The 17,416-nt window shown below is 42.2% G+C and overlaps 2 protein-coding genes across 9 annotated transcripts in view; both read right to left on the reverse strand.

Annotated features, from left to right (window-relative positions):
- Window positions 1-2,106: 2,106 nt before the first annotated feature.
- LOC121735410 (pancreatic lipase-related protein 2-like) lies at window positions 2,107-7,042 on the reverse strand. Its single transcript, XM_042126241.1, has 4 exons — window positions 6,855-7,042; window positions 6,262-6,662; window positions 3,838-4,041; window positions 2,107-2,346 (listed from the first exon to the last, which is right to left on the reverse strand). The coding sequence occupies exons 1-4, from the start codon at window positions 6,983-6,985 to the stop codon at window positions 2,111-2,113; spliced, it is 972 nt and encodes a 323-aa protein (XP_041982175.1). The 5' UTR covers window positions 6,986-7,042; the 3' UTR covers window positions 2,107-2,110.
- A 3,591-nt stretch (window positions 7,043-10,633) lies between these two features.
- The window catches only part of LOC121735368 (protein turtle), a 110,257-nt gene continuing 103,474 nt past the window's right edge, over window positions 10,634-17,416 (reverse strand). For 5 of the 8 annotated variants that reach the window (XM_042126206.1, XM_042126213.1, XM_042126188.1 and 2 more), the window contains 4 exons: window positions 17,110-17,295; window positions 16,398-16,625; window positions 15,101-15,170; window positions 10,634-12,791 (listed from right to left, as the gene is read on the reverse strand). In XM_042126206.1, coding sequence (XP_041982140.1) covers window positions 11,849-12,791; window positions 15,101-15,170; window positions 16,398-16,625; window positions 17,110-17,295 — 1,427 coding nt within the window. In that variant the 3' untranslated portion in view covers window positions 10,634-11,848. Of the gene's footprint in view, window positions 12,792-12,894; window positions 12,903-15,100; window positions 15,188-16,397; window positions 16,626-17,109; window positions 17,296-17,416 lie in introns of all 8 variants that reach the window. The other 3 variants (XM_042126221.1, XR_006036848.1, XR_006036847.1) reach the window with 3 other exon arrangements.

Below are 17,416 nucleotides of genomic sequence, written 5' to 3' on the forward strand. Positions count from 1 at the left end.
CCCCTTTAAAAAATAATGATACTTATGTATAAAATGTTAGGTATACCATAGTCCCTAAGTGGCCCTGGAGAGTGTGTCAAAACTATGATGACTCCTTTTAGACATTTATGATTTAGCACCATATTTTGCGGATTTATTTATTTATTTATGCACATCAACAATATAAACACTTACATTTTAGCCAACATTCAATAAATAAGAGCTAGTGTTTACATCACTTATAGATATGCACAACATTTTAGATAAATTCAATTAAACAATCAAAATTAAGTTAATAAGTAAACAATAATTTAGTAAGTCTACATAAAATTAAAAATTCAAAAGGACATGCAATTATTTTAAGAGTGATCTAATTATTATTATAATTTCATTAGAAAAATGTAAAAATGATTAAAAAAATTTAATAAAATATAATTGTAAAAAAGTAAAATTGATGTAAAAAATTGAATAAGTTACCAATAACATTAATAAAATAAAAATAATTCCAAAAATAAAATAATAGTCAAAATATTGATTAAAAATTATTGTTAAATAAATTGAAAATAATGTCAAAGTTATCATAAAATGAATTGCATTGATTAAAGTTTATTATCATTATTTACATTTCTTGTCAATAGTTTTTTCTTAAACGACGTGCGTTGGTCATAAAAAATATCTAAGTCTAATAGCTTATGCCAATCATTGTAAGTTTGAGGCAGTCTGTTGGGCTGGGCTGTTTTTGCCTAGGTTAGTTTTGTATCTCAGTATATGGAACACACCAGGATTACGACGGAATGATAGTTTGGGGACTGTAAAGGTTATTCTTTCGAGAAATTCTTGGCATGGCGTTTGGCCTTTAATTACTTCTTGAAGAAAAACTAAATCCATCATACGTCGGCGATGTGCGAGAGTATTCATATTAAATGCAGTCAGCCTGTCATCATATGAGCATCTTTTGTTAATGTTCGGAGTCACATATGCCAGGTTTCTGGTGAACGAGCGTTGAAGAGACTCAATGCGTTGCGAATGAACATTGTACAGGGGGTTCCATATTATGCTTCCGAATTCAAGGATACTACGAACAAAATTCTTAAATAACACAATTTTAGTCTGAGGGCTTTTAAATTCTTTTGAACTGCGCTTCACAAATCCAAGAGTTTTAGCAGCTTTGTTAATAATGTAGTCAAAATGAGGAATAAAACTCAGTTTGGTGTCAAGTATTATGCCCAAGTCCCTTACAGTTGGAGAAAAAACGATATCAACCCCATTTATGTTGTAGCGTGTAGGAACAACCTTTCTTTTTCTACTAAACACGATGTGCTGGCATTTAGAGGCATTCAATTTCATTCGATTATCGCGGCACCATAGGTAGATGCGATCTAAATCGGACTGCAAAAGTCGAGTCGGAAGCACTATTTATCTGTAAAGATATTTTCATATCGTCAGCAAACAATGAGCTATGGAAATGATGGATACTATGTACAATGTCATTTATGAACAGCAGAAACAAAATTGGACCCAAGTGAGAACCCTGCGGTACACCTGACGTCGCCAAATATTTTACTGATTCATGCCCACTGACCACTACAGATTGTTCTCTATGGTATAGGTACGATTTGAACCACATGAGCATGCTACCATCAATACCATATTGGTCTCTTAATTTTTTAATCAAGATATTGTGGTCTACAAGGTCAAATGCACTTGCGAAGTCAGTGTAGACCGCGTCCACCTGCTTGCCATTATCTACATCTTCGAATACAGGAGTTAAGAATGTAAGTAGGTTTGTAATTACTGATTTTTTATTTTGAAAACCATGTTGACTACAAATTAGTGTTTTAGTATGTTCAACTAAAATTGGACATACAATAGACTCAAATACCTTTGCAAAAGTGGAAAGGATAAATATAGGACGATAGTTCTTCACATTACTGTTATCACCTTTTTTAAATACGGGTACTATACGTGCTTTTTTCCACTGAGTTGGAAAATTTTTTGGTGGTGGCGGATTCTTTGGTGACTGTCTGTTGCCCTCATCATATTTCTGGTTATGATTTACGATGCTTGTAAAGTAAATAATAAAATATCTAGCGACATTAAAAGGATTCAAAATTAAAATTCAACAATATAATTAATATTTATATTTTTTATCAATTTCGGCATATTTCGGAGTGTCACTAGTGTGTAGGAAATAGTCTCCACGGCTGTCCTCGGTTGCGGGGTATCCCATGTTCGTGGCGTTTTCTTTACACTCCCCTTTGTCAAATTTGTCCCAGTTCTCGCAGGGGTACGCTAAGAAACCGGTGCCAGGTTCATGTGAGATGGATTCTTCGAAAAACTCCGGTGCTCGACCGTGGCTGCATGATTCTGAAATATGTATTTAATGTAATTAATAATCTTGTTCCAATATCATTGATGTCCATGGGGCAGCCGCTCCCCCCTCCCCCTACAAGAGCGATCGGTCGCTAATGCTCACGAGTTTCATACCTAAACGTGGAGCGGAGAGAGTTGCGGGGTGAGAGGGAGGCATTCAATACCAGTTCGGTCGCTCAAATTTTGTTTTTAACCCCCGACAAAAAGAGGGTGTTATAAGTTTGACGTGTCATAGTTCATCATCATCAGCCTGCTCAGTGCTGGAAAATCGCGGTTCATCTGGTTCGTGAAGGGGCGAGTAGCAACTTGCTATCGTTTGGTGGGCTTTATATTTTGCATTACCGTTCGTGACATTTATGAATATATATACATCAATGGAAAGTTTACCTGGTGCTGCAGCATCACCTGGTAAACCCAACTCCTCACCAACTTCGAGCAATTGTTTCGTGTTTGAGCTCATTTTAATTGCGACAACTAGTAAGACTAGTAAGTCCCCAAACGGCGCCCAAACAGTCGGCATGGCCGCGCCATGCTGACTGTATGGGCGCCGCAGACTTGATCGCACAAAAAGTCTGTCGTCTGCGATCTCCCGTAGATAAACAGTAAATATTTGCATGCTGCTGTTGCAGCATCACCTGGATTCTATAGGAGCCGAGCTACATATGATCCCAAAGTGGAGGTTTCATGTTTGGACTCATATTGACGGCCGCATCCAAGAGGACGTATTCATAGATGGTATTCATTGGGATATGATCCTGTTGATAGGAATTATTCTGCACTACACCTAACCAACACAAGTTTAAAAAGCATGAAATAAAATTAAATAAGGAAATTAAAAAAAAAAGACCGCCAAACAACTCTAAAAAGTAATGAAATAATATATTATACTGACTATCCCCCTTACTAATAAACGGCGTTTATGCTTTGAATAGTTATACAGTGTTTTGTTCCTGTCACACAAGTGACATTTTTAATGGATTGAAGAAGACTAAACACTGTATAACTATTCAAAGCTTATATACAGCGTTTATTAGTAAGGGGGTATAAGTTTAAATATTTTTTTAAGTGTAAAGTGATATTTTAGTCCATAATTGTTGTCAAGGTGAGTCGGGGGACCGCTAAATATGTAAGAAGATGTTTGATTTCACGTAAGTCATAACATTATAGTATAAGGGTAATACCACAGAAAATATATTAGTAGTACCAAGTAATACATATTCGGTTCACAGCGAACCGAACCGAGACACGATACAAAATGCAAAAGTCGCTGTTGTCGGTCCCCCGACACACCGTGACAACAATTATGGACTAAAGTCTAAAATATCACTTTACATTTAGGAATTATTTGAACTTAAAGTCAGTAACTAAATATTGTTAATTTTTACCTCACCTTCAATACTATTGTGGTTATTTATGAGATACCTACTCATATTGTTAAAAATCACGAATTTGAAGTTTAGGATTTTCTTAATTTTTATGTGTTACCCATAATAGCCGATATGTCTGAACATCCTGGTTGGGCCGGCATCCCACTGTTGGGGTAGAAGTCTGCGTGGCCGTAACTCTTCCTGTACCCGTAGACGCCGCCGCACGTGTGTATGATATCCACGAAGTACGCGTCGGTGCGGTCGAGGCAGTAGTCCACTGGCATCTCCGGAACCTCGAACAGAGGTCGCGCCGGATCTAAACCTGTCGTTAACGGTAAATGATATTATGAAGATTTTCTGAAAATCCACATAGATGGGTGCACCCGCCGAGATGAGTCAAGAGAAGCGCAAGGGTCTACCTTTTCTCGAAGTGTTTCGTCGTTTTTTGAACCGTCATAGAGTTGGTTTCCGAATAGTGGACTAATTATTAAACATACAAACTCTAAATTGTTGAATTGAATAGCTCAACTTTAGATTTTATAGATATCTAAAATACACCGATTTCGTCACTGACACACTGATGATCATCAAAATGTTTGGCTATTTCCTGAAGTGCTATACTCCACTCGGGCTAACTTGTCGCTAGCGGTCATTGACTCCTTGTCAAAAACTTATCATTTTCCATATAAAACCACGATTGACAATAGCTGACACTTCATTGTCAATCGCGGTTTATATGGAAAATGACAAGTTTTTGACAGGGAGTCAATGACCGCTAGCGACAAGTTAGCCCGAGTGGAGTATAGAAAGCTGAAATTTGGTATACAATCTCAGTTTAGTATACAACCAACCTTAGATAAATGATTGGTCTCGCGCGCGCGCTCGACTAGATACCGCGCTGTATAGAAAACACAGATTCCCGAATGCGGCACCTCAATATTGTAGTGTGTGTAAAAAAATGCACAAATATTGTTGTGTGCGTAGATAATCGGGTTGCCAGATACGTAACTGGTGCCCAATCAATGGGGAAAAATTAGTTGCTGTGGTCTTGTAATTTATTATTATTGTATAGTAAGTGCTGATTTTTCAATCACCAGATAAACTTTACCATTGGAATAAAGTCCATTCGAAAAGAATGCGATAAAATAACAACGTTGTTTAGGTCAACGAAATATAATGGGTACAATATTGATGAGAAAACAATACAAAAACAATGGTAGGAAGTTTAACGAAAGTTAGAATGAGCCATAAAAAGCAAATGTTTAATTTGTTTTCTCATTTGTTACTGTATTGTGTACTTACATAAAATGTAAACTGTATTTAAGATTTTTATTATAATATGATACTCATAATTCATATTTATTAATACACATTCATGATCCAGGAACTTTGAAAACTTTTTGTTCTGTTGGCGGGATTCGAACCAGCTACCCTAGCTCGAGATTTTAATGCGCTCATCCACTCAGCCACTATGTATATATAAAAAAATAAGATATAATAAATAAATAAATAAAATTCACAATCTCAGAAAAATTTGGGAATTTTTAGTTTATGGTAATTGGCAACACTGAACATCAAGCGGTACTCCGATCCGAATTTTCAGGTTTATATTATTTTTCTGTGTTTATGACGATTTATGTAATATTTACTGATGGTATGTGATGCCAGTACCTTTCTTGTTTCTTGTAGTGTTATTATTGCATAGTATCACTACGCAAAGTGGCATTTTGCTACGGACGTAACTAAAATTTCGAAAATTATCGGCACATCTACCTCACCCGAAGCTTGCGGCGCGACTGGCGCGGTTACGCCCGATGAGGCGTATTATTTGTTGCCGCATTTTTCAAGTACTCCGACGGTATCTAGTCGTAGCGCGAGCGCGAGACCAATCATTCATCTAAGCAACCAACTAAAAAAATCATAAACTTGTAACTTTTGCCCCCATCCCTTAAAATGGGGGAGGGTAGTGGTTTATATGGGACTTTCACCAATTTAAAAATCCTTTAAATAATTACTTACAGGAATCAACTTACAAAAAGAACTGAAATCCCACCAAAAACATTTTTTGTAAAATGTTGCCGAGATGATTACAATAAGGTTAACCCTGTGAAAAAGATATCAGATCTCATGTACAGCCAAGCTTCTGAATCTACACGGCGTACTAAACTCTACTGACCCTAACTTTAACGAATTCTACATATTCAGTAAATATGTATGGCTCGGCTGTTTCGGTACTAACAGAAACATATTCGCATCACCTCCGCGTCGGAAACGATACGGCGAAGCCATACATATTTACTGGTGTGTAGAATTTGTTGAAGTTAGGGTCAGTAGAGTTAGACCGTGTAGATTCAGAAGCTTGACTCTACATGAGCTGATCTCATATTTTTTTCACAGGGTAAGCCTTAATATGTGGTCACTGGTCATCTCGGCAACATTTTACAAGAAATGTTTTTGGTGGGATAAGATAGTTTTGAGCTAATTTCAGTCGCTATATCTTTGGGACCAAGTAAGCGGTTGCAAAATCAAGTGAAATCCTCACCTGTTATTCTCTGTATCGTCTCGTTGGAGAACATCCCCGCGTACCCCATGACTTGGGCGCCCAAGCTATGTCCTATGAGGTGGAAGCTGCTGCCTGTGATGTTGTAACTTCTGACGAGAGCCGCGATAAACGTCGCTATCTCCCTCCCCACGTATCGGGTGCTGTACGCCGGCCAAGGATAGAAAGAGTTCCTCGACAACTCGTACCAGTCCACAGTGATCACGTTCAAGTCGTGGTAATGTAGTAAGGCGTTTTTAATGTTCTGCATCCACTGCGCTTTGGCGCTCGTTACCCAGCCGTGAGTTACCATTTTGACGCCTAACGAGCTATTGAAATATTTACTCTCCATGAGTTTGTCGGGTTCGGGTATCGATAAGGCTTCAGGTTCTAAGGGGTTGTGTCTGAAAGTATAAGGAGAAGGTTTCGGTAGTAGATAGCTGTTTTGTCATGAAACGCTAGTGAAAAGTGTCTTCTATAAATACTGACTTTATGTACTTACGAATCTTTATGAAATTTGTAAGTACATAAAGTAAATAAACTTTTCTTCTTTTTTGTGTACATAGTACATACTTGCCTGCCTGCTACCTACCTACCTGGTATATAAATCAAAATAGATCTCGCCGTAAAACATGTCTCTACTATCAACTGGCTCCGAAGAAAAATTCATGACGTGCTGGGTGCCGTTGTCGTCATAAAAATACAACCACTCCTCCCCGTAGCGCATCTCAGCCTCTTCGCATAAAACACACACCCACAATCCTAAAAAGTCAACGCATTAGGTACTACAGGAATTAAGAGCGGAATAAAAGTTCCTTGTCATTTAAATTACCCAGGAAATATATAATTTTGGCTGAAAACTCGCCGGGAAACATGATTTTTAAAATCGGATTTTTCAAATTCAAATAACGAACATTTGTGGAATGTTGGATGGTAGAGTGCGCCGAAACGGTTTTCATTTGTATTTAAATACAGTGCACCACGTATCGACTAATAACTTCCGCCTTGTCGCTCTATCTGCTCGAGGAGCGTTTATTTTTTTTTACAAAAGCGCGTACTTGAGAAATGAATAAAGATATCCTAGATAAAGAGTCATTAAAATGATGAATATTCATCGTGGGGGCTTGGACTGAGAGCAAGGTTCTGTGTTGGTATGTAAAGTCACGAACACAAGTACCTATTTACGGCATTCATGTACAAAAAATTAATAAATAAGCATGTAAACTAAGCCATATAATGTAGGTCTGATTGTATACGATGAGGTTCATGTTAAAAATAATTAATATTAGAGCTTTTTAGGGTTCCGTACCCAAAGGGTAAAAACGGGACCCTATTAGACTTCGTTGTCTGTCTGTCTGTCTGCATGTCATCAAGCTGTATCTCAAGAACCGCTACATCTAGACTTCTGAAATTTTCACAGATTGTGTATATCTGTTGTGTGTTTCGTATAGTTTGTCAAAAAAAGTAATGAAATTAAAAAGTGGCAACATCGCGATCGTGGTGTCATCCCTTTTTTCCTAGATTGATTTGAAAGGGATGACACTACGATGTTGCCACTTTTTAATTTCATGACTTTTTTGACAGACTGTATGTATAGCCAATGCTGAAAATCATTAAGTACTTACCTATAGTTACTTATATATTTTTTATGTTTCTATGATATTGTTTCTTTACATCTCTGCAACATGCATCGAACTTATTTGAAAGACTTTTTTTTTCAGATCACCTTAAAATCTTCAGGTTTCTTTTTTCAATTGCTCTACATTTTTAGCACTAAGGTTTACTTAGTTTTCAAGTAGTCGAAAAGGTTATAAACGGGGATTTAAATAATACACAGAGTTAAATCATAGCAACGTTATTGTATTTCATATTTTGAATTGAATCGTTCGTGTGCTTACACAGTAAACACTGATCTCAACACTTACAACTAAAAATATTCTAAAACAAAATTATACTTCGATTTATACAAAATGTGGCTTGTGCATTTCTCTTGTTGTCAAGGCGAACGTAGTTCGGATTGTTTTTGGAGATTAAGGTGCGAGAGCCGCGACCTCGCACACGGTGCAGGCGGAGACGGGTCCGGTGCATCACTTTTGGGGCCTACTACTCGGTAATAAGGATCAAAAGTGGTGCTTAGGGCCTGTCCCCGGCTGTACGTGTGCTTTGTATAGTGTACATGCCGCGTGACGTGCTGAGACTGTGCATTATGTTTAGTACTGGTGCCGCGGCGCCGCGCCCGCTGGGCCCCGGGCCGCAGGCCGCCGGCCGCCGCGACACTCCTGCCAATGTGCACATAATAACTCCTTTATTTTACAAACTCATTGTATATACGATTAACTTACATTAATCTAATATATTGCTATCTTTTTCATTTTAGTCTATAGAAAATATCAACTGACCTGAGGTGCACCTATGTTTCATTTAGGTTAAACGAGGAGTGCTTTCTAAGCAGCAATTTGTTTAAATATAATTATAGTACTGGTGAAAACGTTACGCTAGTTTCTCGAGTGACAACGCAAATATCCTCTAGACTACTTCCGTTCGTATGAATACTCTTACATCAGTTGGTCTGACCGATAGGCAGGCAATATTACATGAAATCGACTAGATATCACATGGCTTGAGCTAAATTTATTCCTTCCGATTCTGAGAAAAACGTCCACTGGGCGTCGGTTACAAAACTCTCCTACGTTACCGTGCGCAGACGCACGATCGGCATCGGCGATCGGCAGAACTCTACAATATGTTCTCACACTGAACGTCCTCAACCCAGTGCACATTTTTGGAGTAACGTGCTATACGACCGACACTACGTCGAAGGCCGACACTCACGGACAGAAACACATACAGTTTTACGCTCTATTTTAGAATATAGTCAAATTTAACTCAAGCGACTACTCGACCCGGCAACTAAAATAATTTAGTCTCAATTTAGTAATATAGTTTGGTCAGTCGAAAATATTGAGCACGTTAATTATGATATACATTAGTATTACCGATCGATGACGTATTATTGCACGAAACTGTTCCACTAACGTTCTAAAAACTTTATTCTAGGCGAGTATCACTTACAAAATCCAAAGTAACAAAACGAACGTCTACTGAGTGAATATACCGCTGCTTATCCTACACCGGCAGTGACCTGAGTTTGATGCTCATCGCTCGTGCTACATCGGGGCCGCCTCGCGCGCCCGGGGCTCCGGTCCGCGCCCGCTCGCCCCGCGAGGCGGCGGTGACGACCTTCCCGGGGACAGCACGCCGACCGCGAGCCTCGAGCGCCGGCGAGGGGCGTTACGCGTACACCTAGCGGGTACCTACCACTCCCTCACACGCGCACGTAACATCTATCTTACAATATCTACCTATGTATATATTATCAGTAAATTACTTCAATTTCTTTAAAGCGTACATTTTATACTTACTCTCGAGTTCTTACGTTATTGAATCGACTCCTCCGAATGATCTGATAGAACGACCTCGACGGCCATACGAATGATAAAACTGAGCAGTCTTCGTGTTGACTGGTGAACGTTGGGGTGGGGTGCGCGAGACAGCGAGACTTCCCGTACACGTAGAGAACAAAAACTCTCGTTAATCACCTCTCTCTAGAAAGAGACAAACGATGGCCGGTGTCTCTGTTTCAGAGGTCTGCTTTTTGTCTATTTCGAATGAGACCAGAATTTTGACTTCTCTATGTGTATATTTCGCACTTGGTTTGACAAATAGCGCTTCTCTAGCTGCCACGATGGATCCGTTCGATAGGTAGGTAGAGCACGCGAGCTCTACCTAAAACAGAAGTAAAGTAACAATAATTATGAGTAGCCTTGAAAGGTACAAAGTTAATGATATAATATTTTTGAATTATTTAAGCCTATTTTATGGCACCACGGTTTATATTGTGTTTAGTAACCTTACTGACATATTTTCTGATCGCAGCCATTACCTACTCGCCGTGACTTTGAAACTGACTTTCACTTTCTAACAATCTTTAGTCCCGACTCCGATAGATATACAGTAAAATATACAATTTTCCTGGCTCCACGTATCATCAACGAAATAAATTAATTTCAACAAAACAAACAAAACGTAAAACAGCGAGGACCGCACGCCACTTGGAATCGCAGTGTGCCAGGCTGGCCAGGGGGCAGTGAAAACCGAGAAATGAAAACATACGACAGCAAAGATCCGACGACCCGTCGACAGACTCGCTTTTAGAATAACTTACGATACCTCCAGATCCCCGCTCCTTCTATTATCTATATTATATACGTGCATCACAAATACTAGCAACATTCGTAATATTTTCGATCATAATTTTATGATATCTAAATAAATAAGTGTATAATATATTATCTAATATATTTTTACATATTTACAATTTCAACACAAACAAAGTAGGTAGGTACTCGAGGAATAAAAAATTAATTTGTACTAAAAAAACTTCATGTACGACATCGAACGTCGATCGGCTCGAGTCCCGGGCGAGCGGCGACTCGGCGACTCGGCACTCGGCGAACCCTACGGCTAGCTAACGTTATCCTGCCGGCTCGTAATATATTAATAAGACGACTGCACGCGGTTCGGCTCGACTCTATGCTTAGATAAAATCGGTGCAGACGAGTCGTCCGTAAGAAAGTCGAGTGGGGTATAATATGAGAATAAACGTGAGGGTAAGAAAGAAAGCGTCGCGTAGAGGTCCGAACGCGTGCGGTCTAACTAGGTATTAATCGTACGTTATAATTAACTACGTAATATAAGTGGTATGAGCGGCGCCGTGGATGCCTCCCCGCTCATACCTAAAGCGTTTAGGTGGCGCGCAGGCGCACCGGCGGCCCGCCCGCGAGGCCCGAGCCCGCTGCGAGGCGATTCCGAGGCGACCACGTCGCGCGGCCGCGACGGGACGGCAGCTCATTGTTCACTCGCCGCTGATATCAAACATTTTTAATTGACACTAGGTAACTAGGAGAACCGCCGATGCGACTAGACGCGCCACTGCATCCACATTTATATATAATATGTAGTATATACACTATATTAGCGGTTCAGCCGGCCGGATTGGGGCTGAATCTCGTCTAAATTATTAGTGATTTAATTAGTAGGTGCTCCAGCGACCGCGGTCGGTCTGGCCGCACGAGGTGGGACAGGAGAGATTGACGTTATATAAGTATCTCAGTACGACAGCGCCCGATATTATATTACTTATGTATATAGTTTAAATTAGTATCATCCAAAATAAATAGTACGTACAAAAATTAACACACTACTTAACGATTAGGTGTCGTAACAGTTACTAAATCAGCCTTAACTTAAACAACAAAAAACGAAACTAACCGACGTTCCGTCGTCGCGGAGCCCTCCGCCGACCCACGCTCTCGTTCGGAGTACGGTATAAAATGCCGACGACGTCTACCGGCCGATGCGCGGAATAAATATAATATTCTCGTGTAAAAAAATCATTATCGGTGCTCGATACGCGCCACCCGGGAGTCGGACGGAAGGGCTCCGCGAGACGCTCGACGTTCGCTCGATATCGGTGGGTGGGTGCGGCCGGCGGGCGGCGGGCCTGGGGCCAGCGGGCCGGCGGGCCGGGTCAGCACACGGTCTCGGCGGGCGCGGGCTCGGGCGAGCGCCGCCGCAGCGCCTGCCGCTTGCGGAACTGCAGGAACTCCTCCTTCATGGCGCGCACGCGAGCCTCCACGTCGTCGCGCGACGGTCGCGCGCGCGCCCTCTCCGGCGTGGACGGCGTGGGCGTGCGCGTGGCGCGGTCCCACTCGTAGTGCACATCCACCGAGCCGTCCGCCGCCTCGCCCGAGCCGGGCCGCGCGGGCGGCGGCGGCGGCGCGGGCGGTGCGCGGTACGGCGGCGGCCGCCACTCGCCAACGCTGCCGGCGCGGCTGCTGCGGTTCTGCTGCGACGACGCGTTCTTACTGCCGAAGCCGCTCGACGACGATCGGCTCTCCGGGGACGCTTCGTGCGGGGGCGGGGGCGGGAGCGCGTGCTCCGTGATGGCGCGCGGGCGGCCGTGCCTCGCCACCGGTCGGGCGCGGGGCCGGGCGAGCGGGCCCCCGCCCAGTCTATGGGGCGGCGCCTCGGGGCCGAGACGGGCCTGCCGCAGCAGAAACGAGGGGGGCGTCGGGAACGAGCCGTCGGCGGAGCTGGGGAAGGGCACCGAGCTGAGGTCGGAGATGTGGAGCGGCGACCAGGGCGTCCAGGCGGGCGCCCAGACGGGCCACGGCGGCCAGGGCGGCCAGTGCAGCGCGAGCGCGGGCGAGGAGGCGCGGAACAGCGGCGGCGCGGCGGCCGGAGACAGCGGCGCGCGGCAGCGAGGCAGGAACCCGCCGTCGTCGGAGGAGGAGGGCGCAGCGGAGGGCGCGGGCGACGGCGCGAGGGAGGGCACGGGGGAGGGGCGCGGTGCCGGCGACACGCGCACGCCGCCCCAGTACACCTCCTCGCCGCACCGCGACGCCGGCCAGATCCAGTTGGCAGTGAAGCGCAGGCACTGCACTATACTCGATACTCCGCTTTCTCTAAATCTGTCGGAACAAAGGTACACGTTACACGGTTTTCTGGAATTTCGACTCCAGATAAGCTTTTAAAGCACTCTAGATTATGTTTCAAATACGAATGTAAACTGACCTGATTTCCTGTTGAGCGATAGCAATGAAGAATAGAAAAATATTTCATTGAGTAAGCATCTCTAACTTTTATAATTTAATATCTATCTTCTATCTATATATATAAAACTCAAAGGTGACTGACTGATTGACATAGTGATCTATCAACGCACAGTCCAAACCACTGGACGGATCGGGCTGAAATTTGGCATGCAGGTAGATGTTATGACGTAGGCATCCGCTAAGAAAGGATTTTGATAAATTCCAACCCCAAGGGGTTCAAATAGGGGATGAAAGTTTGTATATAATAATACTTCTTAACGCGAGCGAAGCCGCGGGCAAAAGCTCGTATATAAACACACCGGCAAAATTAGAGGAACATAACAAAATTTTCAATTTTTTTTTAATTGTCCACTGATTTTTATATATTTATTTATTTATTTACTAATTGATTATTAAAAAATAAATTTATTATAAATTTAGGGCATAAAAACGTGAAAAACAGAAAAAAATCAGCAAAAATAAAAAAATTAAGAAAATCTTATAAATTTCAGTAGTAAGTTTTTAAGATAAATTCTTCATTTTTATTAAAGAAATGCCATGTTAAAAGCGTGTAATGCTGGTGTAATGCCTTCTATGGATCTCAAGAGGGCCTGGATACGCCATTCCATGCTTGCATTTTAATTGTCAATCATTTCCTGTGGGATATTCTCCTACTCCTCCAGTAGCGCCAACTCGAGCTCCTGGACTCATTTTGGAGCTGGAGTTTTAACTCGTACCGTTCACCCATTGATGTGCCACACGTCTTCAATCGGATCCACATCCGTAGACCACGCTGGCCTCTCCACCTGGGCTACGCCAGCATCGTTTAGGTAATAATGCCCGATTTTCTTACTCTATGGACGCACATAAAATTGAAAATAACTACCTAAAACTGTGTAAAAGGCACACCATGCAGTTCCAGGATGTCGGTGCTATAGCTCTGTACTGTCAAAGTACCATCATCTATAATCATCAGCTCCATGCGGGCTCCAAATCATATGCAACTCCAAACCATTACGAAGCCTGCATCATAGGCCACTGTTTCCGGTAAGTTTGATGGCCTGTAGCTTTCCTTATGATTTATCCACATTCTTTATCGCCTGTCAATACAATGTACACAGAATTTGCTCCCATCACTGTACAGCACAAGATTTCACTCACTTGTCTAATTTTGATGTTCACGCGCAAATCTTAGCCTGGCTCTTCGGTGTCCTGTCTCAAGTTTTGGTGCCCTTGCTGGCACTTTTGAGTTTAATTTAACTTATTTGAGTCTTCTTCTTACTGTACAATCACTTACACGTTCATCTTGGACCTGTTCCGACAGGTTTCGTGTCTGCATAGCAGTTTGAGGTCGATTTCTTAAGTTTTGTTTCCTTACAAAATGGTCATTCTGAACCATTGTCACCCGATATCTGCCTTGTTCTCGTCTCCGAACGTAAGATCCAGTCTCTCTGAAGCCTTGAAAGTTACGATGAACCACGGAAGCCGACACACCTAAGGCCTGACTGACCGAACGGTAGGTGTCACCTTTCTCTATCGTGGTTACAGCTCTAGCTGTCGCAGATGCTGGGAAATCACTAATTTTGTATCTAAGCAATGTGTTCTTCCAAAAACCAAACAATCAAATGAGCTGAGCATACCTTGCACCCCGCTAAAACGCCATTCTTATCAGGAACACTTACAACGTCAATAATCGAAAAACACTTATTAGGGTATAATTGCTATAAAAACCTGTCAACTTGCCAGTTTTGTTCAATATTTTATTTCTTGAATGAGCTTAGAAGCTATAAAAAAGGCTTTCAGACAGCCCGGCCCAGTTGAGTTCAAGTTTTGGCCCTTTTTACCAATGTTCCGCTAATTTTGCCAGTGTGTGTATATAAAACTCAAAGGTGACTGACTGACATGGTGATATATCAACGCACAGCCCAAACCACTGGACCGATCGGGCTGAAATTTGGCATGCAGGTAGATATTATGACGTAGGCATCCGCTAAGAAAGGATTTTGATCAATTCCACCTCCAAGAGGCTAAAATAGGGGATGAAAGTTTGTATATAATAATACTTCTTAACGCGAGCGAAGCCGCGGGCAAAAGCTCGTTATTATTACAAAATTAGGGAAAACAACTACAAAAAATAAATATATCTTTGGAGCTATACATTTTAATTAGACTCGCAGTGAACTTACTTTTTAAAAGGCACTTGAGTGCTGTCTGCGGCGCGAAGGTCGGTGAGTCGCGCGGCTACCATGTTGTATGCTGCAACCGAATAATTTCTGAACTTTAACGTAGTGTATAGCCGCTCCAGGCGAACCCGCGGCCGCCGCCCGCCACCGACACACCACCACCAAAACCCGCCACCGAATACCACCGCGTACCATATTGTCAACTTTAAAGCCAAGCTTGAATAGTGATTACGGTGTGAGGTTCCGTCAGACGAGTGACTCGTTCCATGTTCACATTGATCATGCGTGCAAAATAATTCAATTTTGAATTGTGATGCAAAGAAAATAACGTAATTATTGTAACTGTGGTGAAACAATAGGTGGTCAGACAACACAAAGATAATATATAATTAGTAATTATTAATTTGTAATCAAAATATGTATTACTTATAACCATAAAATATTTTTTTAAACGTTATGAAGCGTATTAAGTACTATCAGGGAAGTTGATTCCTAGGCAGATGGCGGACCTAAGTAATTTGGTCGCGTTGATTCAGAGTCAAACTCATCCGACCGATCACAGCTAACATTGAATTTACATAAGCCGACCACATGACGTAGGTCCGTCAACTGCTTAGGAATCGATTTCCTCGATGGTGGCATCGAGGAAATAGGGTTTGACTTAAAGCGACTATATCAAATACTTAGGGTTGCAATCTTCCTAGAATCAAATTCTTTGATAGTACAAAATTTTGCAGAAGCTGGTGCATGTACATTTGCCAAATAAGCCAAATCACACCAAAACACACAAAAAGGGAAACTAGGCTGCTAAAAGTTATCATATTACTCAATGTTCAATAACACTTTGATGCACCTATTATTAAGATATAAGGAGATTAAAGAAAGTAATAGCTATTAGCTAAACTGATATGATTATGTGCATAATTTCGTGTGTCAAATTTTTATATAAATATAATAAGTACTTATGGTTATTTTAGTATCTGACAATGGAAAATTTTGGAACCCTTAAACCTGTCACATAATCTCGTTTTCTTTAAAACTTTTTGTTTCCCTTAATGTTTCCAGCTTTCAATCAATATTTTGGATTTTTTATACCTATCAAGTGATTTCCACACAGAACATGCACAGCACACATAACCAAACTACAGCTAGCGATGATATGAACGGGTGAGATGATTCTGCTTTGTCACCGACAATATGGCGGGTCTACCACGCGGCTACCCCACATCGTGGGGACCTACCACTCGTCTAGGGAAGGGGATAGCTGTGCGGAGCGGGCCGCGGCCGCGTCAGCGCCTACCTTTCTCCTGCTTGCGTCGTTTACGCTTATTGCATATCTTGACAGCGCACACCGAGAGGATGATCGCGACTATGAAGAAGAGGATCCCGCCGACCACGCCGGCGGTGATCGCCTTGTGCTTGACTCGCGCCGGCACCGGGAACTTCACCTCGTCCGAGCTCTCGTAGCTGGTGGCGGAGTTGGCCAGCACGCGGAAGTAGTACGTACGACCGCCCACCAGGTTTTTCACTGGAAATCGATGGAAATAATTGAAGAAAACGATATGACGCACGAGTAAAAAGTGGGAAGGCAGAGCCAGGTTAAGCCAGGTTAACAAAATATGTCGCACGAGTATATTGACGACGCGCAAGGCTGTTACGGATGAGTCAACCATATCAAAGAATATCGTAGTCAGCACTATAAGAGTATGTAGAACGTGACATTTTAGACTTATTTTGTTGCATGTATGCAGGTTTGCTCATATCAGAGACCAGCCATGCTCATATCATAACCAATATTTTACAGCGGCTCTACACTGTCCCCCAAACATGAACATATTCTGATGACATTTAGGAGTTATTAATTAACGTGTATATTGTTTAGAGGCTCGACTAGATCTAGTAGGTAGAACCTTGATAGTAAATTCTGAACATTTTTTTTGCTCTACAAAATTTTAAAATTACATAGCATACATAAAACATTTTGCTGGTGTATGTATGTTTACTGGACGTACCCAAGTAGCTGGTCTCCTCCGGTCTTATCTGTCCCCGGTTGAGCGTCTTCCACTGCGCGTCCGTCCGGTACTTGATGGTGTAGTACTGGACGAGGTTGGAGCGCTCCAGCGGCGCCTGCCACGTGATCAGGAACCCGTTGTGCACCTCCGTCACGGTCAGGTTGCGAGGTGGACCGGACTTCGGACCTGTATGGTTAAGTCAATTAGCATTGCTGTAGAGACTTCAGCCTTAAGAATAGAGCTGGAGAATGTTTAAATTTCGAACGATTCTTTTTTTTTTATAAACGGCAACGGCTTCTCCTCTCGC

Source organism: Aricia agestis, chromosome 2 (assembly GCF_905147365.1).
Source record: "Aricia agestis chromosome 2, ilAriAges1.1, whole genome shotgun sequence".
Lineage (NCBI taxonomy): Eukaryota > Metazoa > Arthropoda > Insecta > Lepidoptera > Lycaenidae > Aricia > Aricia agestis.